This window comes from Aulonocara sp. 'chitande type north' Nkhata Bay, linkage group LG20 (assembly GCF_057382095.1).
Source record: "Aulonocara sp. 'chitande type north' Nkhata Bay isolate Kocher_YH1m ecotype deep benthic linkage group LG20, A_spYH_male_GT1.1, whole genome shotgun sequence".
NCBI lineage: Eukaryota > Metazoa > Chordata > Actinopteri > Cichliformes > Cichlidae > Aulonocara > Aulonocara sp. 'chitande type north' Nkhata Bay.
The window spans coordinates 5,119,434-5,145,441 of NC_141363.1; the positions used below are offsets into that span (position 1 = coordinate 5,119,434).

Here is a 26,008-nt window from a genome sequence, read left to right on the forward strand (position 1 = left end):
CATCTGGTGTACTGCCCACCCTGTCACACACGTGATGTGGCTGTAACTGCGTTAAAAATAAACAGGCATTAAAATTAAATGTATAGGCACATACTGTGCAGGCATCTTTACCTGGTGACAGATGATTGGCAATTACGTCACTAATATAAGTCTTTGCAGTGACCTTGCACCCCTCTGACTGGCCATGGTTCACGCACGCTCAGTTTGATGCGTTTTATGTGGTAAATGTGACCTCAGTTATAACCCGAGGTCACGCTAATGCAGGAGCGTTACATTAAAGTGACATAAACAGACTTTTATACTTACACAACAGATGAAATACTCCATTTATCTGTGCGACACGCTACGCACCCCCACCTTTGGTCCCTTTGGTCACGTGACTTGTGGAACCAAAATGGCCGCTGTTGTATTTTGACGTATAATAGCTAGCTACTTTTCTTTTTGTTTCATTCTTGGTAGAAAACCAGCAAACAGCAGACTTTTTGGGGGAACTATATTTCGCCATCCTCCGAATATCGGTGTCGTTTTTTATCTTGAAGACAATCAAAATCCTGACACATATATTTGTTGAACGAGTTAGACTATGCATATTTAGATCTAATACAAGCTAGCTAGCTGGCTCTGGCTGGCATATTAAAGCATTAGAAAGTGAAATAGCTAGCTGTCTTAGCTGGGATGATGGAGGAGTTGAGCGCAGATGAGGTAAGGTGACAATATGAATAAACGCTTACACAGGGAATTGAAATGATTTTACGTTACTGACGTTAGAAATGTACGTTTTGCAAATTCTTCCTTTACCCCTTTTAGGGGTATTGCTGCTAGCTGAGATGCTACAAAAACTAGCTGATGGAAGAAATACATTTTCGATAAATATCTCAGTTAGCTAGAACACGGCAGTGGGTGTCACGCAGTTTAACTCAAAGGCTAATTATTCACTTCTTATATTGGGAATATAAGAAGTGAAAGAACGAGAGGCGGATTTGGGCCGTGTTCTATTTAGCTGGAGCAGCTGGGTTGCTAAATGAAAGTAGCTAACGTAATGCTACAAGCTGGAGAACACTGCTCTTATATAAAGCATCGAACATATTTCAAGATATTGTTAGCCGCTTGTAAGTGGCAGATATTTTTCGGTGTTGTGTTTTGACAGGGAGATTAGGAAGGGAAGACGTTCTTTTTACTGATATGTTTTCGCATGTCACCTCGCGGCGGTTTAGCTGACAGTCAGAAATTAGCCTGCGAGACGACTCAGCATAAAAAACACACACAGAGACCGGGCCACCATTGTGCAATCAGCCGTGGGCCGATGCATGGCCATTGAGCTGTTTATGTGAAATCGCATACAGCATACTGCAGCTTACTGTTATCATTTTCAGCTGCTCGATTAGCATTCAGCAGAGTGTGCAGCAGATAATTTAGCTTTAACGTCGCTCCTCGGCCAAGCTGCGAAGATTGGTGTCCGCATCTGACTTTATTCGCGATGTTTTTCTTCAGATCTGACTTTAAAACGTATAACAAAGAAAATCTTTGCCTTTCTGGGCAATACATGCATAATTTGGTTATTCTTACAGTGTCCAGGCATTTATATACATACATATAGGTTTATTAATAACCTATTAATACATTTCAACATTATGCAGTTATGAAGAGCTACAGAGTTCTTTTAATGACCCTTTATATCTGCTCATTCAAGATTCGCAGGAGGAGACTGGCACGATTGGCAGGAGGACAAACGTCCCAGCCTAGCACCCCTCTCAGCACACCCCTGACATCCCCACAGAGAGAGACTCCACCTGGACCCCTCCCTGGACCCTCAGGTGCTGCACCCCAACCCGTGCCACCAGCTGCCTCTCAATCACTGGGCCTCAATGTCCACAGTGGTACCCCTGCCACATCACCTATGGGCACCTCTGGTAAGAAATTAAAGCAAGGTTCTGGGAATTTTCTATAAGGAAAAAAAATATTGAAAAAAGGTTTGTGGCATTGAATGATTCACAGTGTTAAAATATCAAAAATCCCCCAAATCAGGGTACACTGTGACAAAAAAGTGTACCCTGCTAGACACGAATGGTGAGCCCTCTAGTACAAAGGTAGAATGGAGGCTTCGCTCATGCACAGGCTCTAGAAAATGCAGCAGAGATCCATGTATGGATACAGCAACAGTTTCCTGGCATTGTTTGTTGCTATGCATAGCCAGCTGCTTTAAAGGTCTTCCTTTTAGGCCCAGTGGTGCATTTCCTAAGTGATTAATAAGAAGAAAAAAATACTGGCAGTTTACAAGCCAAACCTTCTCACTAACTTATTAATGTGTATTACATCTGACATTGGTAGCGTAATCATTCAATCGCATGATTGTTGTATAACCAGGAGAGAGCTGTTAATTCCAGCCCGCTATCCGGAGTAAGAGCCTCTGTTAATCAGATTTCTCACTACCTGTCTGCAGTAGTCAGTAAGCAATAGAGCAGGGCGATATGGCCAAAAATATTTATCACGATATATATTTGAAAATTTGCGATAACGATATAACCGACGATATAATTGATGCGAGACAAAATACAACTCCACAACATTACTAGCGCAAAAAGACAACCTTCCATTAATTTTCACTTAAACAAGAAGCTGGTTTTTATGTACATTAAAGCTTTATAAAAATGTAACAGTGCAAATGCAAATTCCTTGCTGAAAGTTTAACCAAAAGGCATTTCCAGTAGAAATGGGCTGACATATCCTGAGCATAACCATATATAATATCCACTGAAGTTAAAAAGAGGTGCTTTGCAACATTAAACTGCAGTGTGCAGTACGCATTTTTCGGACCATAAGGTGCACAGGATTATAAGGCACATTAAGCGAAACAAAGCAGTCAGATAAATCAAACTTGATTAAACTCATTCTTCTTGCTTCCTCCACTTCTGTACCATTGATTCATTAATGTTGAATTCTCTGGCAGCTGCTCTATTCCCATGTTGCAGTATATTAATGACTAACCTCGTATTGTGGATGGATTATCTCAGTTGTTCTCCTGACTGAAGTTTGGTCCGTTTACAGCATCCTGCCATGCGATTGCATTTGTCTCTAACCATGAAGAACCTTAACGTTAACTTTTATAAGTGGAAAAGTGTTAGTGTTCGTCCTCCAGCTTCACTGTTTATGTTATGCTAACATAGCTGTGTCGCTAGCGATCACGTAGCACATCATTATATACCAGCTAGCCCAACTTCAGTAACCCTACAAACGTCACTGCTGTTTAGTTTCCTGTCTTCATTTATGTTGGAAGTGATAGCAGAGCTGTACGTTTGATTTTTTTCAGAACTCTCTCAGTCAGAACATGCTATATCATGCTTAGGTAACTAGCAAAACTAGCGAGCTAACTTCCGCTAGCTTCCTGCTAACTTCTAACTCCGTTAAATGTAATAAATTTTGTTTTCATGGATGCCTGGAAGTTAAACTTTATAGTTACACCTGGTAAAGCAGCAATGCTGATCGTTTTATTAAAGATGAAAGAATTTAGACAGTTTTTAACGCTCAGTGATGCTGCAGTGTTGTTTGACCTGAAGCATACGGAGTTTAGGACCCAGATTTAAGAGCATCTTAGTCCGACAAATACAACAATAACGACGGCCGCTTGCATGTTCTGCAAAAAAATGTGCTTTGTTGTGTATCTGACGGACAAACACCAAACCAGTTCCACATCACTGAAGTTGCACCATTTTTACAAACCAATTCTGGTTCATCTGTTTCACTCAACAATCGCCATGTGCGTATGAAAACAAAGGCACTGCGCATGCGCGTTTTACTCCCATTCTATCGCGATATTTCATTTTCCTATCGTTGCCTAACATTATACCGGTATTACCGTGAACGGTATAATATGGCCCAGCCCTAGTAAGCAACTTAAAAATTGCAATCTGAGCCTTTGCTAACCCAGACTGACTAAACAGTTGGTTCTTCCTTAAGCAACAGCTGTGACACGAATTCTCAAAGTGTACATGGTTGCTTATTCATGTCATATCTTTGTGTGGTTCCCAGTGGTAAGTGTTAGAGAATGGTAGTAAAAAAAGTGCCGTATTTTCAGCATTAAACGTCATCTTTGATTACAATATCAGGAAAGATTAAGATGATAAAAACTATTTTGTACAAACGTCTTGATGCATTCTTAATCATCCAGGAAAGTAAAACTCCAAAAGTTAATTCTGTTCATCTGGACGTAGCGTTTTGTGGGAGAAACGTTTTGTCACTCATCCAAGTGACTTCTTCAGTCACAGCTGACTGCAGGTTTCCCCAAATCTTATAAACAGTACATTTGCATTGATACAATGCTGTGATTGCAGCCATTCCCCAACTCTCTGTGAATGGGACTCATGGCCATTGATCAGTGGTCTTTGATAAGTGGGTTTTGGTCGGTGGTTGTTGATCAATGGTCGTGAGAATTTGCGTAATTAGGATTAAGGAACTGACCTCCCAGCCCATTGTTCCTTCAGTGGGCTGGTTTCAGTCATTATGGAAATGTACTGTTTATAAGATTTGGGGAAACCTGCAGTCAGCTGAAACTGAAGAAGTCACTTGGATGAGTGACGAAACGTTTCTCCCACAAAACGCTACGTCCAGTAGAGCTGACGCATGCACCAGTTCATTGTATTTCCAGACTTGCTTTCGGCACAATTTACAGTGCACGCTACTCTGTTTTTTGTCAGACTTGAAATAGCCGAAATACCTTCACACTACGGAACTTCTATGGCTCTTCCGTTCGACAATCTCTCCGGCATTGCAACCATCATCTGTTTTCTCTTCGGTCACGCTCGGTTGATTTTTCTAGTCGGCACACTCATTTCCTCCATTACCCGCTGGCTGCTTCCCAAACAAACACACGTGCGGCTTGGCACTTGTGCTGTACGTAACAAGTCACGCGACGTGACGCTGTGGCTGTGATTGGTTCGGCTCTGCGCTACTTAATTTAGATTGGCTGACCTTTTTTTATTTTTTTATTTTATTTTTTTAAGAGGACAAGAGCGGCGAGGTCTATCGCGATAGCTTAATTTCTCTATCGAGTAAAAGTTATATCGCGATACATATCGTTATCGTTCTATCGCCCAGCTCTAACGTCCAGATGAACAGAATCAACTTTTGGAGTATTTTGTATAAAAACTAAACCTGAGGCATAGTTGAACAATCATTTCAAAGTCAAAGCCTTCTTTTTTAAAAACTTGTAGATATGTATATTAATATTTTCTTCATTTCTTTTTTTTTTTTTTTCTGGAAAATGTATCCTTTTTTTCCCTGACTACTGCCACAACTTTAGGGCCTTTTTGCACATCCTCTTCCTCATTTCCGCTTCTTACATTTCTTGATCTTTTCATGTCATCACACTCTGATATTATGCCAGCCATGTATAGATTTACCGTGTATGTCCTAGATTTTGGTCTACATTTACTGACATAGAAAATTAGGAGTTTCCCTTTGATCACAACATCCAGATGCGTTTGTCAGTCCACATTCAAAATATTTTCATTGAATACATCAGAAAATAGGATTTAATGTGAAAGGTAACTCGAGGGCATTTCAAAGAGGAATCAGCCCTGTGTGCTGTGCAGTTCACTGGTAAAGGTGTCTTCCTTTCTTTCTGTACAAAGGCCAGTTGCAAGTGAAGAGTAAACATGACTGATGTTTGGTTTTAGGTGACTGTTTGACATCAATGACCTGGATCCATCATGTTTTTTGTTTCGATTTAATTTCCTCAGAGTTCTTAGTGTGCTTTTTTGACTATGTCGTTACCCTAATCGCTGTATGTTGGGACTGATTATACCTTGAAAGCAATAAAAAGATTAGAAAAATCTGTAAAAAAGGAAAAGACATGATAGACTAAAATTCAACGCTGTGCAAAGGATTTAAAGTGTACAGTATGAATCAATACAGTCAATATTTTTCATTTCTCGAAAACTTTAGTTCATCTGAGGGGTTGGTGAGTTATGTCGAACTTAAAGTCAGAGCTTTCTGCGTCACAAAAGTAGCTTTCAACCCTCTGCTCACCACATAACATGGTAGGGAGCAGGTTACATTCAGTTTCGATTTAAAGGCTTGGGGGATTTTTGTGTTTCTCTTATTTACAGTATGTAAGTGCACAAACTGTGCAACTTTCAGTCAATACAGTTAATTTCACTTTGATCTGCTGACAGACTAAAGTGACTTTGTTAGGCTGTGGAAGAATAACAGCAATGTTATATTGTATGCAGTTTAAAGTCCTCACGTATGCACTCAGCATTGCAATAATTAACTCAAATTAAACGTTTTTCTTACTACTCTGTGCACACAGACCGCTACACCTGTGTTGAAAAACACAAGAAAAAAAAGCAAATTTAAAACCTTACTATTTCCATTTTATCTGAAGACGGAGGCACAAGAAACCCTCCAGAAATGTGTCAGATTTGATTCATTTTTGTCATTGTTGTTCAGAGAGATTCACTTGTGGTGTTTTGTTCTTCCAGGGGTCGCTTATGGTAGTCAGAGCAGCGAGGGTGTGAGCTCACTCTCCAGCTCCCCCTCCAACAGCCTTGAGACTCAGTCCCAGAGTTTGTCCCGATCGCAGAGCATGGATATCGACCCTGCCTCCTGTGAAAAGAGGTGAGAGCGTCTCCTGTGTCCGATTGCCCTACCCAGCTTCTGTGTTCATTCTCAAATACTCCTTATCTGTGGAATTAGATAAATATTGACACTGTGTACGATTGAGCTTGGAGTAATAGCATAGTTTGCTTGGAGATAATGGCTTATTAAGAACTGTGGTTTCTCTTTTATTCCAGCATGTCCCAGGTGGATGTGGACTCAGGGATAGAGAACATGGAGGTGGAGGACAGTGACCGCAGGGAGAAGAGAAACTTGACTGAGAAGGTAAGCAGTTAGAGTGAACATTAATCAAAAGATGTCGCCTCCTGGACTTTGACCATATCTATCAGGATATCAAGAAAGTTCTAACCGAATAAACATTAAAGGAGTGTCTGGTTGTTTGCAGACGGGTGACTTTCCACAAATGCTATTCTTGGTTTCATTTTTGTTTATATCAACTCATTCACACGTACCTCTGTTGTTTCTTGCTCAACCAGAGAGATCATGAGATAACGAGTATCCTGAGACTCAGTAATGCTTGTTCATTATGCATGTTTTGTTTTTTTTTTGTTTTTTTTAAATCAAGGCTTCACTGTTTTTTTTCTGCATCTTAGGAAACTTCTGCAAACTCAGATGTCTCTGAAGAACAGGCCCTGCAGCTCATTTGCAAGATTCTCCGCGTATCGTGGAAGGAGCAGGATAGAGATGTCATCTTTCTCCCTTCACTGGCTGCAGAGTTTCACCAGAACCCTAAAGAAGGTAACGCCACTAAACAACAGCTTTGACCATAAAAAGCTGCACACGTGGGAGGCTCGTCCGACTGTTGTTATGTTTTCTCCGGCAGTATACTCTGACTTCAAAGACCTCATCAGCCAGATCCTGATGGAAGTCTTAATGATGTCCACCCAGTCACGTGTCCACAACCCCTTCGCCAGCTTGACAGCCACCTCACAGCCAATTGCAGCAGCCAAATCCCCCGACCATCGTCTGACACTGGTGCAGCCCTCCAGCCAAGGTGGAAGCCCAATGGGCCCTAGCGCTGGATCCTTTGGAGCCAGCTCTCTGTCCAGGCAAGTGCCACGAGTCATTATTAAGCTCGCGGAGACATATCAAGGCTGTTGATTGGGCTGTTTTTTCTATTTACTTTATTATCATGCTGCCATGTTCTTCCCAGTCTTTTTCATCATGCTTTAATCATTTCTGTTTTTAAGGCTTTAAGATCATTCTTGTCTTAACAATGTTATCCACAGTCTGTATGGCTGTGGTAGTCCTCACCCAGTGGCTTTGGATGCAGCCAAGAGGACCTCCCCCTCTCTCCTCACCCCTACTACACCGTCTACCCCACAGTTCGTTGTTCCCCCCAGCCCACCTGCTTCCACTCCTCCACGGCACTCCCTCAGTGCTCCATCTGCCCCCGTGCCCATTTCCCAAAGGTATCGCCCTTACTCGGTCACCACTCCCTGGGTGGCTCCTTCCCCAACAAGCCCGAGTCACAGAGGGTTTAGTTTCCCTGGACCCTCTCCCAGCCCTGCAGGACCCTCCGTTCCCCCCAACACTCCAGTTTCTGTGCCACCACCTTCCCCCCAGTCTTTATCCTTGAGCTCACCTATGGGTCACAACCAACCCTCCTCTGCAACCTCTCCTATGGTGCCTCCTTCTCCCAGACTGAACATTCGACAGGCTGCCTTTGCTGCCAGGATGCCTCCATCTAGGTATCTAAACTGTCACTTGCATGTCAGAGTGGAGTGCAAACGCAAGCCAACTTACTAAAGCCTGAACCTTTGGTGATGTTTCTGTTCATCACTGGTTATATCTGCTCCTGCATTAACTTTCCTGCATTTAGACGTTACTAGCACTTTAACATTTCTGTGGTTAAAATCTTGTGAGAAAATGAGATTTAAAAAATGCTACCTCTACCACAAAGTAACTATTTAAATTTATACAAAAAATTAATACATACATTTAATATTAACAGCTGTAGTTCTTTGTATAAGGTCATCATGGCACAGAGCTAGCATGAGTGTGCTAAAGGGATAGAAAACTGGTTTAAAAAGAGAGAAAATAGTCTCCATGAAAGCATGCATCTTCCCTGTGCTCCCTTTCTCATTTCCTTTTTTTTGTTTGTTACTGTTCCACATTTGTCTTGATGCTTTTTCCTCCCCCCTGTTGGCTTTCTGCCTCCTCACGCTTGTGCATCATCCTCCTTTCTTCCAGTCTTTCTCTCATTTCACCTGTTTTTCTCTCGTCCTGTCAGCCCCTTTTCGTTCCTGTTTTTTGCCCTCTCTGACATATCTCAGGACAGCGATGATGAAGATTCTCAGGAGGAGCAGGAGGAGGATATTTCACAGGTTCAATTTGGGTCCAGGTACACCACTGCGTGGTGTGTGTTAATGCGCGTGTGTGTGCACGCTTGCTCAGGGATGGGCTCTGATGCATGTTCCAGCGGGTCCGGTAGGCTTGCCACTAACCGTGCACAAAGACGCCAGGCGAGATTAAAGAAGATTAAACCATGTTTAGGAGTGTTTTGGTCATCGACATTCAGAGATAAATTCCCATAACTATAAATTTTAGTACATGCAATATGGAGGTAAGTAATAACCACATTAACTCTTCTGCAAACGGCTTCAAGATGTAGAAAATCTTCAGTGCTATGAATGGCTCATTAATGACTCTGCGTTTCTGTCTGTATAAGAATCCATTTTTACGTTCCCATCTTTCTTTTTAAGAAGGAGAAATCACCCTTAGCTCAAAGACATGTGAGCCACTGTTTCATCATTATGTAACCCGATCAGACAACATTAGATATTTATGTATAAGCCTACCAAACCCGTATTTTGTGTTTTTGATTGCAAACATTGGAAGTAACACCATGAATCCCTGACTGCAGAACTTCAAGCTCTCTGGCACTGCCCTGCCTTTGATTCATAAATGGAGTATTATGTCTCTAAGAAAATATTGTTGCTTACTATTTAAAACCATCATTTAGCCAGTATATGTGTATATATGTATGTGCGCAGAAATACAGAATATATTGCTCACATTAGTAAATGAAATCTACTTTGTTGATATCTCTTTTTTATGCTGTGGCTCAGAGAAATTTGGAACAGGTTTGACCTTTGCAGCTTTAATTTGTTTCTGTTGTCTAAATCATCTTGACATTATTTTAGACTAATATGGAAATTGATTGACAGCAAGACTTATATATATATATATATATATATATATATATATATATATATATATATATATATATATATATATATATATATATATATATATATATATATATATATATATATATATATATCTCAAATGTTTTCGCTCACACTTTGAGTCTGTCTTCATTGTAGCCTCATTTGTGTTCATTGTAGCTTATAGGATCCATATCTTCAGTAGCAAAGTTGCCTAAAAATCAAACCGTATGTGTTTTTGTTTGTTTGTTTGTTTGTTTGTTTTATTTGAGGACCATAAGTACAAACCTTAAAAAGTGTTGATGAAATAAAGTAATTTGATTGGGTACTGACATTAACATTCTCTTGCAAGGAGCTGAGAAACTGTTCCTCACAGTAGCAGAAACAGTTAATTCACATTTGAACATCTAATTCACATTTGAGTTCAGTTTGCTTCTTATCTTATTGAAGAAAGAAAAAAAATCTGTAGAGCTCGACCCATATAGGACTTTTTAAGACTCATACTGGTATTTGGTGATTTAGAAACAAAATTATATCGGCCATTTGTTTTGTTTTGTTCTTTGTTTGTTTTCAGGCACACAAAACATAAGCAGATTCCCTTTTTCTTACATGTAATTTGTGTGCTCTTACTGAGTTGACATGACAATACAGTTTAACACTAATCTTATTTTACCATCTGCTCTGATCACCCGGTGGTTGAATTTTGCAATGCTACCTTTAAAGTGCTTTAGTTTGTCGTCTTTCGGGACTTTTCAGAAAAGTTTGATTCTAATGGCACGTCTGTCCACACTGTGACATTTCCTGTTATTTGATGAGCCCCTCTGTCTGTGTCTAATTTTTTTTGTAGTCTTGGGGCATGTGGAGGGGGGATGTCCTGCGAATCAGCCAGCGACCGCTTCACCATTGAAACATGCAAAGAGACAGAGATGCTGAACTACCTCATTGAGCGTTTTGACAGTGTTGGCATGGAGGAGAGGAAAGCTCCCAAGGTAGATGACAATCTGTGAGACCAATAAATATCCCGACCAGGATTTATAGCAGATGATTTATTTTTCTTTCCTAAAATATTTAAGATTTGAGATCAAAATCCTAATAAGAGCTGATATATAAAGGACTTTAATATGTTCTTCATGTTTCAATTGTTTTAAAATGCGCTGAGTATAGAAGAACAGGTTGTGCTTTGTAGACTAGCTGCAGGCATTAGGCATAGCTCGTCACATAACACTTTTTTTTTTTTTTTTTAAATCACACTGCAGTCGTTCTCACTCTTCTCTCTGTGTTTCTTTCTCAGATGTGTAGCCAACCAAATGTCAGCCAGCTTCTCAGTAACATTCGCTCTCAGTGTATTTCCCATGTTGCCCTGGTCCTTCAAGGCGCTCTGACCCAGCCTCGGTAAGAAGCCATCCATTAACTCAGACGATCTCTGGGTTTTTACTTCTTTTTTTTGTTTGTTTTTTTTAACGCTCTCACCATATTTGTGCATCTTCCATTCCTTTTCCCTCTCTGTATCCATAGCAACTAGTCATTCACCTTGTCTCCAAATGTGTGATTTTATTAATTAATTAATTTGCTGTGTGTTTACTACTTTTAGGAGCCCTCTCCAACAGTCTCTGCTGGTACCTTACATGCTGTGTCGGAACCTTCCATATGGCTTTATTCAGGAGCTGGTGCGCATTACTCACCAGGAGGATGAAGTATTCAGACAGGTGACGAGCACATCCATCCATTCTTTTGGATCTGTTTATGCTTACTCAAAGCTGTGGGTTTTTTCCAAAAGAATTCTTTGCTTCCTGTGCACTATGGCTCATACTGTTTGGTACAGACCGGCTCTTTACACACACCCATAAATAATCTAGTTAACTGTAATTAATGGGGATGAATCAGTTTAAAAAGGTGGAACTATATTTCTTCATAACAGCTGGAGATGATCTCATACAGCCATATACAGTTTGTACTGGGTGATTCAACTAAGCAAACCCCAAATATCCATTTTTAATTGTCAGGTTCAGCACAGATAGAACTGGAAAGTCTGCACGCTGAAGCTTTACCAGCCCAGCATGACTAAACAGACTGTACTGGGTTGAATCTTTCACGCTGTGTTTCTCTGGGTTGATCCTGCAAAGCCAGAAATGATAATTCGTTACAAAAACATCCTTGCCCTTTTTTTTCCCCAACCTATTTCTCCTGTAGATGGAGCACCTAAATTTAAACAGCTAGAAGGTGACGCCTTGACGCCTTTATTCCCCCCATATTTTGCCATCTGCTTGTCCAGATGCATGAATATAAAAATGTAAAAACAGAGTGATCCCATGTTTAGGGCAGCTAGTTAAACGCCCTCACGGTGATGTGTAAATACAGACCGTGTGAATGTTTCTCCAAGGTCAAAATGCACTGAAGCATGCTGTTTAATGTGTTGTTTTTATTTAGATTTTCATCCCCATCCTCCACGGCCTGGCTCTTGCAGTCAAAGAATGTTCCTTTGACAGTGACAACTTTAAATTTCCCCTCATGGTAAGGAGACATTGTCCTGGTCTTTCCTGCAGCTGCCGTATTTCTGTAGGGAATATATCATACAGCATGGGATGAAGCACACATCCACACAACTCATTTTTAGCACAGTTCACATGTTGGGTTGTAATCTTTTTCTGACCTGATGTCTGTCTTTGATTTTACAGGCATTAGCTGAGCTTTGTGAAATTAAGTTCGGAAAGACTCACCCGGTGTGCAATTTGGTAAGTATACAAATGGAAAGGTAAAGCTGCATCGTAACACCTGAGTGTTGTTCACTGGGTCCTTATGGCTCCAATTATTTTGGACATCTATTGTGAAAGCAGTTACCCTGAGCTTATTAATAAATGTAGCTGTTGTAAATGTACTTTCCTCATACCAGGAAGGTATGAACTCTGCCTGTTGTGAGAATTTTCCTGTTACATGGAAAAAGGGCAAGAGGAAATTCCCTGGTGGAGGGGTGGGGTCTCTTAGCTCTCTTAGTGTTTGTTATCTGTCCAATAATATTCTTTACTTAGTGTTTAAGTTTTTAAAATACTGTGGAATTAATTGATGTATAATTAGCCATTTAGCTTCACTTAGGGAAAATGAGTTATGAGTTACAGTTACTGTTGATTAGTATATAATATATAAATGTATAAATCAGTGTTATTAACCACACTTGACAATAACATGTATTAAATCAATGACTGTGTAATGTGTGCAGGTAACATCACTGCCTTTGTGGTGTCCCAAACCTCTGAGCCCTGGATGTGGCAGAGAGATTCAGAGACTGTCCTACCTGGGAGCCTTTTTCGGCCTCTCTGTGTTCGCTGAGGATGATGTGAGTTGTTCTCTACGATGAGTTGTACTTTGTCTGAATCTCAAATAAATCAGGAGTGTCAAACGTAAGGCCCGGGGGCCAGAATCAGCCCGACTCCAATCGGTCCGAGTGAATGGCTTAGGAAAAGGTGAAGGAGGGCATAAATTGTGGACTTCTGTCTTATCAGAAGTTTTTCTACTTCTCCTACTGATGAGGACTTCCCCTGTGACCCTTCTTATTACACCATATTATTATTATTATCTAATTAAGTAAAGGATAAACTATGGGAAGTAACGCAAACCTCATATTAAAAAAAAAACAGAACAAAACTGAAAAGTACCAACCATTTCGATGACAAAAGTTTTTTGTTTTTTTTTTTTGCCTTTTTTTTTTCTTTCTTTCTGTTTTTTAGACAAAAGTTGGAGACAAATACTTCTCCGGCCCGGCCATCACCATGGAGAACACACGAGTTGTCAGCCAGTCACTGCAGCACTACCTGGAGTCTGCAAGGGTAAGTCTCTATTTCATGTTTTTATTTTTTATTTTTAATAGTTGTTTTTTCCAGCAGTGTGGAATGATGTTGTTTATTGATTTATTTTTTTAAAATCAGGGTGACATGTTCAAAGTTCTCCACAACATCCTGCTAAACAGTGAAACGCGGGAGTTGGCTCTTAATTACATGGCAGCTCTAGTCAACTACAATGTGAAGAAAGCCCAGATGCAGGTAAAGTTGTATGTTTTACAAATTGATGTTTTTCATATTACTAGATTCAGACCATAAGGAACAAACCTGATTAAAAGTATATTAATTTTAGAAGTCATTCTTGATATTATTTAATCTTCGGGGGCAGGTGTTTACTGTGTGTTTGTAAAGATTTTAATAAAAAAAAACCAAACAAACCCCACATTCTCCTCTCTTCCAGACTGATGACAAGCTGGTTTCGACAGACGGTTTCATGCTCAACTTCTTATGGGTGCTGCAACAGCTGAGCATGAAGATCAAGTTAGAGACAGTGGATCCCTACTATATTTTCCATCCACGGTGTCGCCTTGTCGTCAGTCTTGAGGAAACGCGTCTCAAAGCCACCATGGACGAGCTCAAGGCCTGGCTGTCTGAACTACGTAAGCTGGCATAACCAGAAATGCTCACATACATATGATCATTTTAGTAAATCTAAGTGGACCGCATAGGTTTTGAAGAGGGCGGTCGTTAAAGATAAATATCACTTGCATGTGAACTCGTAATTCTGCAGTTCTCATGAACTAATCCTAAGCATATCAGAGCCACGGTTTTGTTTTGGGGTATTTTTAACTAATCTAATTGGTTAAAAGAGTCACTTGTAGAGACTAAAGCTGATATTTGTGTCCTTATAACCATAAATTTCATCTGTGAATATCTACAGATAAAGACCCCGCCAAGTTCACAGAACCCAAATTTCCTACCGAGTGTTTCTTTTTGACGCTTCACACCCACCACTTATCCATCCTGCCTGGCTGCCGGCGCTACATCCGGAGATTACGAGCCATCCGCGAACTCAACAGGTACACGCTCACACATCTACACAGACAATCATATCGCGTTAAGTGTATGCGTGTGTATTAATACTGCTATTTTTATCTTTTAGGACTGTAGAGGAGCTCAAAAACAGTGAGAGCCAGTGGAAAGATTCTCCCCTGGCGAGTCGACACAGAGAGATGCTCAAACGCTGCAAAACTCAGCTTAAGGTCAGTGTTACGTACTTGTAGATGGAGCCACTGTCTTAATTCATTTAATGATCAAACATCAAGGACCAATTTAAATGTAGAGATGTGAGAATGCTCTCAGCATTTCTTGGTTGGGTATATTTGGAAGACACGCGTGGCTGATTTTGGCACGGAGCATGTTTACAGACGAGTGATTGTTACTGTGTGTGACAGAAACTGGTGCGAGCCAAAGCTTGTGCTGATGTGGGCCTTCTGGATGAGAACCTGCTCCGCAGATGTCTGCAGTTTTACAGCACAGTCATCCAGCTCATTCTTCGCATGGTGGACCCCACCTACCCCAAGTTAGTCACCTCTCCTCTGACGCACCATGTTGCCATTTGTTTTGATATCGATGTCAGAGGAACAGCTGTGGCATCACACAGTTTGTCTGTTTTTTTCCCAGTATTTTTATTTTTTTTGCTTCACTTCTTCAGTTTATTATTAAATCAAGAAGTAATATGTTTGTTTTTCCCTCCCTTGCGCAGCATTAACCTGCCTCTGAACCCCGAGATTCCCAAAAGCTTTGCCGCTCTGCCCGAGTTTTACATTGAAGATGTGGCAGAGTTTCTGCTTTTTGTTGTGCAGTAAGTCCTCTGCTCTCTGCTCATCTATCATGTTTTAATGACTGTCCTGTGGAGGGCAGTAATAAAATGTTAACAGGAAGGAACGATGAGGGGGAAAATACAGATATTAAATGCTTAACAGGTCTATAAATGTGTATATACATGTATAAATCCATAATTCCCGGTGAACTTTGTGAGGAAAAATTAAATCCAAATAAGGGATTTGTGAACTGCTATCTCCTCTTTTCTCACAGGTACTCACCCCAGGTTTTATATGAGCCATGTGTCCAGGACATTGTCACCTTCTTGGTGGTGTTCATCTGCAGTCAGAACTACATCAGGAACCCCTACCTTATCGCCAAGTTGGTGGAGGTGCTGTTCGTCACCAACCCCGCTGTTCAGCCTCGTACTCAGCGATTCTCTGAAATGATGGAGAACCACCCGTTGTCCGTCAAACACCTGGTCCCTGCTCTCATGAAGTTTTACACTGGTGAGCTTTATGTTGTGCTGCAGCTCTCTGCTGATGTTGTGCTCGGTAGAATAAAAAGCTTTACAACTTGTTCTTTACTACAAGTTGTGATCTTTTCAAGCAAAAAGTTCACTAAAATCTTTCCCTCCTCTGGTCAGATGTTGAGCATACCGGTGCTACCAGTGAGTTTTACGATAAGTTCACTATACGGTACCATATCAGCACGATCTTCAAGAGCCTCTGGCAAAACATTGCCCACCATGGAACCTTCATGGAGGAGTTCAAGTGAGTTTGCTATTGACAAAAACAGCAGTTGCAATGTTTAATTTAATTTTTTCCCCCTTATTTTAAAGAAATTGTGGTTTAGAGTGTGTGGCTGTATGACTTTTCCAGCCTCACATCCTCTTCTGTCTCCTTTTGTCCTTCTTTCACACCAGCTCTGGCAAGCAGTTTGTGCGCTACATCAACATGCTGATTAATGACACCACCTTCTTGTTAGATGAGAGCCTTGAATCCCTGAAGCGTATTCATGAAGTTCAAGAGGAGATGAAGAATAAAGAGCAGTGGGAGCAGCTGCCAAGGGTCAGTGCTCAGTTTTTTTTAGGACCCTATATTTGTTTATCAGTTTTTAACAGAGTCTAGCAAAGACAAAAATGTCAGAGGTCATGTTTTATCAGATTATCGCTTCATTCACAGTTGTGCTGAGCTGTGAAGACAGGCAGAAGGTTACTGCCATTGTGTAGGGTAACTTATTTATTATTTTGTCTTTTTTTTTTTTGTTGTTTTTTGGGGGGGTTGTACAAATTTTCAGGAGCAGCAGCAGAGTCGTCAGTCCCAGCTGACTCAGGATGAGCGGGTGTCCCGCTCCTATCTGGCCCTGGCTACCGAAACAGTTGAAATGTTCCACATCCTCACCAAGCAGGTCCAGAAGCCTTTCCTAAGGCCTGTGAGTGTCACTGTTACCAATGAACACTTGATGTATTCTTGAGATTTATTCTCAGTTATACAAGTAATATAAAGGAAGCATTATTTGCCATTTTCCTCCAGGCATAGCATAGAATAGGTACGTTGTCATTCAAACATACACCAGTTAGTGCACGTTAGAACAAAATGTCGGTCCATTGACTCGACATTGGACTAATGTATGCATCCATCCACCCATCCATGCATCCATCCATCTTCCCTTTTCCACAGCAATAAAACAGCAAAAAACAATGTATATCATTATTCCAGACATAATGCACTGCCATGAATATACAGTAATGTGAAACAGTCCAGGGACAGTTTCAGAATGTACCTTGTTTATGTATAAGAGGGGTGTGGGGGTTATGGAGAGTTCAACAGTCTGTCTTGGGCAATGAAACTATTGGAGAATGTGCTTTTCTAAACAGTGGCTTCTTCTTCACACAGGAGCTGGGGCCTCGTTTAGCTGCCATGCTGAACTTTAACCTCCAGCAGCTGTGCGGGCCCAAATGTCGGGACCTGAAGGTGGAGAACCCAGAGAAGTATGGCTTTGAGCCCAAGAAACTCCTAGACCAGCTGACAGACATCTACCTGCAGCTAGACTGTGCTCGCTTTGCTAAAGCTATAGCAGATGACCAGGTTGGCACTGACGGGAGAGGGGGGGAAATTTGATGTCCGGTCTACATTTAGTTATCCTGAATCATCTGTCGTGACTTTATTGCCGTGCCAGTTAGCATGAATTCTCTACTTCACGTGGAGAATATAGTGTGTATATATATAATTCCTGATTTGTTGAGAGAACAAAGAGAACATTATGAATGATGAAGCCACATTATTGCACATTATTGTTGTCAGAGATTTACATCAGAACATATATGTATGAAACGCAGCAGTTTCTTGTTGTGTGCATTATCAAAATCTGTGTAAGTTTGAAGACATGACTTAAATTTCAAATCTGTGATGTGATGACAGTAAGGTACTGAAGACTGACCTCAGGGACTTGTTGCTCTTTGCAGAGGTCATACAGCCGTGAACTCTTTGAGGAGGTGATCTCAAAGATGAGGAAGGCTGGCATTAAGTCCTCAATTGCTATTGAGAAATTCAAGCTGCTATCGGAGAAGGTGGAGGAAATAGTCGCGAAGAACTCCCAGTCTGAAATGGACTACAGTGATGCACCGGATGAGTTCAAAGGTGTGTGAAAGACTGTTTAAACAGCACAACTAGAACTTTTGAATCTGGTTATGCAGCAATGGTAAAGCGAATCATCTTTCCCACAGCTGGTTTAATAACATCTCACTCTGATATGTGCTGTATCGTTAAATTAATCTATCTAGATCACTTCAGAGTAATGTATTGAGATCCTCAAATAACATCCATATAAAAATAATGGGTCACATTGCGCTGCTTCTGAAAGCATCATATTAAATATCTTTCTAGGTCTTCAAATGCAGTTTTTAAATAATATTGTCATTGTGTAAAAGACTGACCTGTGACCTCGGGTCAGTCAATGACAGACGGGATCTTTAACGGCCTCTTCTGCTATTGAATTCCAGACATGTGTGGTGGATTTTGAAGCTCACACTGGTCATCTAGACAGCTTAGTGCAAGGCTATCGAGTAACCACAGACTTAATATAATCTAGAAAGAGTATGTGGTCTGCGTGCCTCCTTTGATTCTCAGATATGCCAGCTAGCCCACCACAGTTGATGGGAGTGTGCCATACAGGAGACTTGAGTATCAGCTGTCTGTGTAGATGAAATCTCCCATGACAGGTTTTATTTTTGTAGCACCGGAGTCCTACTGTAATAACCTTGTGACATTTCAACACAGAGCCCCACGCCACCAAACGCTCTGTATCGGACTTCATGGGAAATTTTGTTTACTAGTGTTTTGATAGGTGCGTCAATATTGTGGTCATATAAAACATTTTTTGGACATGTGACAGGCTCCTACACAAACCAACATGGGCACACATGTATGTCACTTGCTGATTACATTTATTTATTTATTGTTTTTACACTTAAACAAAGAAGTTTAATTTTAATATTTTTGCTTTTAATGTTGTAATACTGGTCCCTCTCCTTGTCCAATCAGGGCGCCAGTGCTGCTGGTGATGAATCAGATTTTTAGTGTAGCATCTCGCTTGTAATTTTCTGTAAAATCTGTTTGTGACTGTGTTACAACAGACCCTCTGATGGACACGCTGATGACCGACCCTGTGATGCTGCCTTCGGGGAACATCATGGACAGATCCATCATCTTACGCCACCTGCTCAACTCCCCCACTGATCCCTTCAACAGGCAGCCACTCACAGAGAACATGCTGGAGTCAGGTAACCCCACCATTTATCCTTTTACTTTATTTATTTTAAACAGATAATGTAAATAAGTGTTGCTGTTTAAGGTACGCAAGATAATGCACTTATAGCTGGAGGCGAGGCTAATAATTTCAGGATGCCTAAATGTCACAATGTTAATTCCACAGTGCCTGAACTGAAGGAGAGGATCCACACCTGGATGAGGGAGAAACAGGGTGGACGGGGTGTCTAAGGACTACGTCACTGATGTCTGGCTAATCATCATTAAGGGATCGGTCCAAATCACCTGAATTCAGCATCACTACTACCAATGAGAACAAAAAAAACAAACATTTTGAATGGAGAGGAAAAAAAGGAGACTTGATTTGATAATTTTTTTTCTTTTATTTCTTTTTTTTTTCTTTTTCTTTTTTTTTGCATTTACCCTTTTTGTCTCAAACCATTATCATGGTTCTAAAACAAAACATAATAAAGCTAAGACTTTTAAGTTTTTCTCATGAGTTTGTGTATATATATATATACATATATATATAAAAAATATATATATCAAAGTATATACATTAATTTAACAATAGTGCATTATAACGCTGCAGAAACCATTACCAACAGGTTTACCTGCGAGGTGCATACAGTCTCTTCATTGATCACCTTCCTTTATGGTTCTCATTTTGTTTGGTATTACTGAGTCTAGTTGGGTTCTGATAAAACTGTTAGCCTCAAGTTTTCTTTATCAAGACTTGTGACGGTAATGAGTTTGAGTCCACGTAATGTTTAATGGTGTCCCAGAGATAACTTATGCACAGTTTGTGCTTGTAGAAGAGGTTCAGGATTGGGAATACCCTAAACTAATCCTCAGTGTCAGCTTTTGTTTTGAGTAAAGTAGGAAGATGAGCTGTGGCTCACAATGATAAAGTGTGCCCAAATTTTCCTTCTCGGTCACGTTTTCCCCGCTGACTTTGATAGATTGAATTTGTGTGTGTGTGTGTGTGTGTGTGTGTGTGTGTGTGTGTGTGCGCGTGTGCGTGTGTGTGCACGGCCTTAAGTCAAGAACCTCCTGAGCGCCACGTGGACATGTAATCCCCATTTTAGGTCTAGTGGAAGGACCGTGAGAATGTAGCATGATCACCTGAAGCACCATCCTAGGAGCACACCATTAAGTCATCTCACCTTAAAATGGTCTCTTTTAAATAGCACTGTACCTAACTTGACCTTGCTGACCTTAACTGTACAGGAAATTATTTCCTTTAACCACATACCTGTTTTGGAAGCTAGGATTTTGAACTCGAATAAATGATGATGCACATTATTTCACAACTGGTCACCATTTTTTCCCCCTTCAGACTGATGTCTTAGTGGCTTTGTTTAGTATCTTTTTTTTTAAATTTAAGTTTAGTGTAAGTAAAGAAAACAAAGACGCCCATGACAAGATACAAAATAACAGATCAGTTGCATTTTATTTATACAGTGCCAAATTAAAACTGTTGCCTCAAGAAGCTTTATATTATAAGGTGAAGACCAGGAGGAGGCAGGACAAACGACACATTGAAACAGAGAGAGAAAAACAACTATATAAATAGCAAAAAAAAAAAAGCTGGATGTGGCAAATATAATGCAAACCTGTTTTCATTTTGTGTCAGCAAAGGTAACTTCCAGTTCTAGGGAACATAAAAGTTGCAATCTTTTTTTGGAATGTGAATAGGTTAGTCATTGTTCTCAATTAAACTTGGCAACAGTCCAGTATTTACTGGCAAGGACACCTGTTAAACTTTTAACTCCGAGTTCATTCCAAAAAGAAACCGCAACTGCAAAAATATCACAGGAAAGTGAATTGCTTTGAATCAAACCTGCCTCTTAATGGTTCTTGCCAGAGGTTCCCTCCTGTTAAAAGGAAGTTTTTCCTTCCCCTTGTCTCCATGTGCTTGCTCAAAGGGGTTGTCTGATTGTTGAGGTTTATTCTGTATTATTGTATGGTCTTTACAATAAAAAAAAAGCGCCTTGAGGCAACTGCCGTAGTCATTTGGCGCTAAATGAGTAAAATTTAATTGAACTGGTTATATTCAAACACAGCAGGAAATGTATTTGCTCATTTTATTTTGTTTTATGGTCAGTGACATCTCTTGTGCCTGCTTTAAGGCAATATTATAATTATAATAATTATATTAGCAAAAATATAAATAATTTGGTTTATAAATTCGTGATGCACGGAAAAGTTACGTCGCTAGGCGGCGATCTTTGCGGTAACCCACGGTGCTGCGGGTAGCAGTAATGAGAAATCCTGCAGTGTGGCGTCACGGGCGAAAAAAAGGGAGCGACACCCCACCTATTCCCTCCCCCTTCGCGACCCCGAGTCACGCCATAGGCTCTTCGCCGCATTAGTCGCCGCTCTCTGTTTGCTCATTGGCCCGCCAGCCTGTCCGTGAGCGCGCTGAGAGGGAGTTGACGTAATCTCTTCGGTAAATCGAGACAATCTACCAATTCTTCTTCTCGCTAGTGTGCAGATAGGCGTCCGCCGTTCATCTGTAAGGGAGACTAAAGTAGTCAACGAAGTGGCTGTTTCCAAATACAAATCCTTCCACCGGAGGATACCGCTATAATGGGTGTTTTTCACGGAAATGGACTTTATAGCAGTTTCCTTGCGCACAGATTCTGATAGAAACAACACATTTTGACGCCTGCTAGCTAGCGTTAGTTCTCGCCACTGTCCGGTGGTTTTGGTTTTGTCTTTTGCAAGAGTCTCCAAGCGTAAGTATATATTTTAAAAATAATATATTTATATTTTGGGGGACTGTTGTGCACTGGGTTGTTATTACAGTTTAGTTTCAACGATGGATAGGGAGCAGTTGTCTGTGTCAACTAATACATGTCCGGTGGTCAGTGGACCTCTACGTGGCCATGGTTGCGATAACACAAAAGAATTAAACATATATATGTACTTAATTGTTACAGTATATAGAATAATTTGTTTATAGGTTTAGTTGATTATAGTTGGATAGCTGTTTCCGTTGGACTGTAGGTCGTAAATATTGAAGTCGGAGCCAATAACATTTAACGGGTTAAAGCTAGCTTAAAATAGAAAATATAATTGCTACTGTTGAAAGCTTCGCCTCTGGTAGGATTTAACGTCAAAACGCCTTTAACCCTGCCGGATAGGGTAAATGTGAACAATGTATCCAGTCTGGGCTGCTAAAATAAGCATGCAACTCCTCCCTTGCACTATTCCCCAACATGCAGCGGCGGAGGATTAGCCTACTTCCTAATATCAGCGAATGTGATTTTTTTAAAAGGGGGAAATTTAAGCTCTTCGTCTGCACAAAACGAACAGTGTCAGATGCAACAGACAGGCCCTCGGTTAGCTGTCCCGCTGTAGCTCTCGCCAAATAGGGGAGATAGGATTTCATGGGCGTATGCTTCGGCAAGTATGGCTGACTGAAAAACATAGGATATTTAGGCTGTGTAGTCACCGGGTGCGGACTGTAAAAACGATGGAAAGTTGTGTGGTATTTTAACGCCACGTTATTTTATCCATGCAACAATCGTGATTTGTGATCTTCGTATTTTGTTTTCGGCTAAAGCGCATTTCACGTAAACGGTGGGTTTATGATATAAATATAAAGGCTTACATCCTCTGTTTGATTTGCTAAATGTATGATCGGCTGCTGTTTACAAAATATTAAAGGCTTCATCGGGTTTGGTCGGCCATATTTGTTGTAGGCTGTTATGACTGAAAATTGGGAGGGGGTGGACTTTCATTGTGTTTGATTTACATTTAGTGAAAACAGGCTCTGCTCCTTTTCACTATAGCACTTTTGTTTTATTTTTAAAGAAGGAAGCAAACATTGTCTGGCTTACCTGCATCACTTATTGTTTTAACTGATGAGATGCACACTTGTTTTTCTGTTTCCTTTAGGAGGGATACACACAAGGGATCTTACAGGGAGACTGACTTAAACTGCAAACATGTCTGGGGCTTCTGTGAAAGTCGCTGTTCGAGTTCGACCCTTCAACTCGAGGGAGATCAGCAAGGAGTCAAAATGTATCATTCAGATGCAAGGCAACACTACAAGTAAGTGGCCTACTGGCACGCATGCAAGACCACCAACACAAACTGGAGGGAAAAAAAGCATCTTGATTTTATGCAGGTCCAGTCTGCAGGAACGCTTAGGTGTACCATGCATGCTCCTGCATGTTCTTCCTTTAGGCGTCTTAGCAGAGAACAGTAGAATGAGCAAACTGAATAGTGGACGGTTGGGGACGAGCAGCCTGAAAGAGAATAAAAGGCTTACAGAGTGAAATTCCTCCTCCTCTGGAGGGGTGTGCATGCCAGAGGAGATTCTGTGTGAGAAACGCTTAGTTGGTTCACGCTGGGAGACCCAGGGGTCGTCCCACAGCGTGGCCTGCCAGCACCCCCAGTTCAGCTAGGGTTTATCACACGGCCACTGTTTTTCTTTAATGGATGTGTGTGCTGCTTTATAGTTTATGGTTGCCTTATCTCTTGAGTGTACACAAACAATTTGTGAACAGGTTGTTGGATGCATATAAAACACGATTGGCAGTTAATTATTTACAAGATTTGCACCCCTATTTGAACCACAGTGATTGAGATAGAGATCCAATGTGTATATGTGTCGTTCTGGCTGCTGTTACAACCAGATTTCCGCTTGTGGGACAATTAAAGGATTATTCTATTCTATTCTATTCTATTCTATTCAAAGTCTGACAGGTTAAGTAAAAATATACATATTTATAACTTTTCTCATGTTGCACTAATCCGTGATTGAGGCATAGGGAAGGATGTTAAGACCATCTAAGATTTATTATGTGATAGTGCCCTTATTTACTGTAAAGCATGCTTGTCGACAGTGTTATATGATAAGCAATAGCAGAGCAAGAAGAGAAAACCTGAACGTGGTTTGCAGTCATGTGATTCAACCTGCTTACTTGTGAGTCATCCGTTACTGTGAAGCACTAGCTGCCTCCTTACTCATGACTCTGTCGTGTGTGCTTCATTCCAGCTGAGCACAAGCTCCACGACGTTAGCGTGGAAGCATTTATTAACCCGCAGTAACGAGACAGCATGTGGAAACAGAAACATGCTCTACCAGCAGGCTCTCGAGTTTTGTCTGTCAGTCTTATATCACCCTCATTAGACTAAGCTTATATGAATCTTCCATAAGATCAAGTGTCCCTACCAGTTATGGCTCACTTGTCCTTTATCTCTCACACTCTACCAAAAAGAAGCTTTGTGTCAAATCCCTAGTAGTTTTACTCTATATCCTTGGGTTTTCATTATGCCAATGTCACCCGAAGGAGCTGGAGGGTGACTCGTGGTTTGTAGCAGAGCTGCAGTGGAATATGCAGCGTTTTGTAGGGGGGTTAGTCAGTGAGTGTGTGTGTGTGAGCGAGCGAGGGAGAGGAGTAGGCTGCGGTACTGCCTACTCTGCCTCCTTTCACATGGGCAGATTGCAGAGCAGAAAGGGAGGCTGGCAGGCGGCCATACTCTCCCTTCGTCAGGACTTCATTGCAGATGGTATGCTGAGAATGAGCTGTCTTATTTGGATGCCGAGAGGCCGAATCTTACCTGATGGCTCAGACACGCACAGGATCATACTGAGACTTTTTTTGTTGTGGTCGTTGTATTCCCCCAGACTTTCTAAAAGCCATTGTGCATTTTTACTCTAACAAAATGAAATAGACACAGCATTGCCATTTGAACAGTATTTTAATAATCAAGATTTTTATGGTATGTTTTTAACAAGATAAATAGATACAATTAGTCACATGAGTGTTACATTTACCAAGGAGTTTTTATTTGTCATCCTAGTGTTTTCTTTCTAAGTGATATGTTCAGCATCCATCTGTGTAAATGTCAAATTTTGCATCATTGAAAAACAAAAATCTAAACATGACTCATCCCAAGTTTACCCAAGTTGTTTGACACCCAAACAGCTTTGGGTATCAAAAACCCAACAACGTAGCCTTTCCAGAAGGCGTGGAAGGTGGCTACGAAACAGTTGGTGTCTGACGTGGTGAAACAACAGCATCTAGAGAAACTTCTAAAATCCATGCTACTGGAAATTCCCTTAAAAAAAATCTCTGGTCAGTATGTTATGTTTTTGCCTGTGTAGGATAAGCTGTGATGTAGCACTAGCCAGTCAGTGTGTGCGCGCAGTATGGGTGTACTTCTAATGTTTTCACTGGTCTTTGCTTGCATTTAAATTGGGCTGAAGGCTGCCTGATGGAAATGGGATGTTGCGTGGTCAGCTTGTATGTGTTTGGCAGATGTGTGCGTTATGCCATGACACTCCCCTTATTGTTGTGACTGGCTCAAGGGCATATGTGCCCGCCTGTGTGCATGTGTCAACAGTACAGAGAAAGATGGCGGTAGGGGGCAAGAACTCGGTCTCTTTCTCGCTCTTTCCCCTTTTCACCATGCAGAGAGGGTTGTCAAGGATAGGATGAGAGCAAAGGAGCAGCAAATTGATTATCCAGTGTGCAGGAAATGTGTCCAAGGCCTCTGCAGGGAGACAGAAACAAAGCAAAGGCCTCATTCAGGAGACTCTCTCAGACATACCAGAGCTAATGTAATTATAAAACAGTGACGCGATGGCCCGCTAATTTTGTGTTGGTACTCCAAATTAGAGATGGACCGATCCGATATTACGTATCGGTATCGGTCCAATACTGACCTAAATTACTGGATCGGATATCGGAGAAAAATAAAAAATGTAATCCGATCCATTAAATATCACGAAAGCACCTCACAAAACTTGCAACACGCCGTAACTCACCTCAGAACGTTAGCACGTCGGAGCAGTATGCATCACGTGATAGAGCGGCTGTGGCATGCCGACCTGTCA

The 26,008-nt window shown here is 41.0% G+C and overlaps 2 protein-coding genes across 33 annotated transcripts in view; both read left to right on the top strand.

Moving 5' to 3' along the window:
• The first annotated feature begins 373 nt into the window (after positions 1-373).
• On the top strand, positions 374-19,643 carry ube4b (ubiquitination factor E4B, UFD2 homolog (S. cerevisiae)). 3 transcript variants are annotated; one of them, XM_086277210.1, is made up of 29 exons: positions 374-702; positions 1,691-1,910; positions 6,480-6,615; positions 6,792-6,879; positions 7,209-7,353; positions 7,439-7,664; positions 7,845-8,306; positions 8,849-8,959; positions 10,633-10,774; positions 11,077-11,177; positions 11,377-11,491; positions 12,213-12,296; positions 12,461-12,517; positions 13,000-13,116; positions 13,508-13,606; positions 13,706-13,819; positions 14,019-14,217; positions 14,499-14,637; positions 14,721-14,820; positions 15,013-15,140; positions 15,324-15,422; positions 15,656-15,891; positions 16,029-16,155; positions 16,308-16,452; positions 16,682-16,816; positions 17,281-17,472; positions 17,850-18,024; positions 19,020-19,166; positions 19,319-19,643. In XM_086277210.1, the coding sequence occupies exons 1-29, from the start codon at positions 676-678 to the stop codon at positions 19,381-19,383; spliced, it is 4,131 nt and encodes a 1,376-aa protein (XP_086133336.1). In that variant the 5' UTR covers positions 374-675; the 3' UTR covers positions 19,384-19,643. The 3 variants fall into 3 exon arrangements, with proteins under 3 accessions (XP_086133336.1, XP_086133337.1, XP_086133338.1); XM_086277211.1 differs by lacking the exon at positions 8,849-8,959; XM_086277212.1 differs by lacking the exons at positions 7,845-8,306; positions 8,849-8,959 and having other exon boundaries at positions 375-702.
• Positions 19,644-21,601: 1,958 nt separating this feature from the next.
• Positions 21,602-26,008, top strand: part of kif1b (kinesin family member 1B) — a 67,639-nt gene continuing 63,232 nt past the window's right edge. For 18 of the 30 annotated variants that reach the window (XM_086278159.1, XM_086278163.1, XM_086278176.1 and 15 more), the window contains exons 1-2: positions 21,602-21,893; positions 23,059-23,214. In XM_086278159.1, coding sequence (XP_086134285.1) covers positions 23,109-23,214 — 106 coding nt within the window. In that variant the 5' untranslated portion in view covers positions 21,602-21,893; positions 23,059-23,108. The remainder of the gene's footprint in view (positions 21,894-23,058; positions 23,215-26,008) is intronic. The other 12 variants (XM_086278164.1, XM_086278174.1, XM_086278172.1 and 9 more) reach the window with 2 other exon arrangements.

Bases quoted from the DNA above. Each gene is read 5' to 3' on its own strand.
- ube4b (XM_086277210.1), top strand. From the start codon at position 676: ATGATGGAGGAGTTGAGCGCAGATGAG. The intron at 8,960-10,632 runs GTACACCACTGC...TTTTTTTTGTAG, and splicing joins CAGGTTCAATTTGGGTCCAG to TCTTGGGGCATGTGGAGGGG. The intron at 11,178-11,376 runs GTAAGAAGCCAT...TACTACTTTTAG, and splicing joins GGCGCTCTGACCCAGCCTCG to GAGCCCTCTCCAACAGTCTC.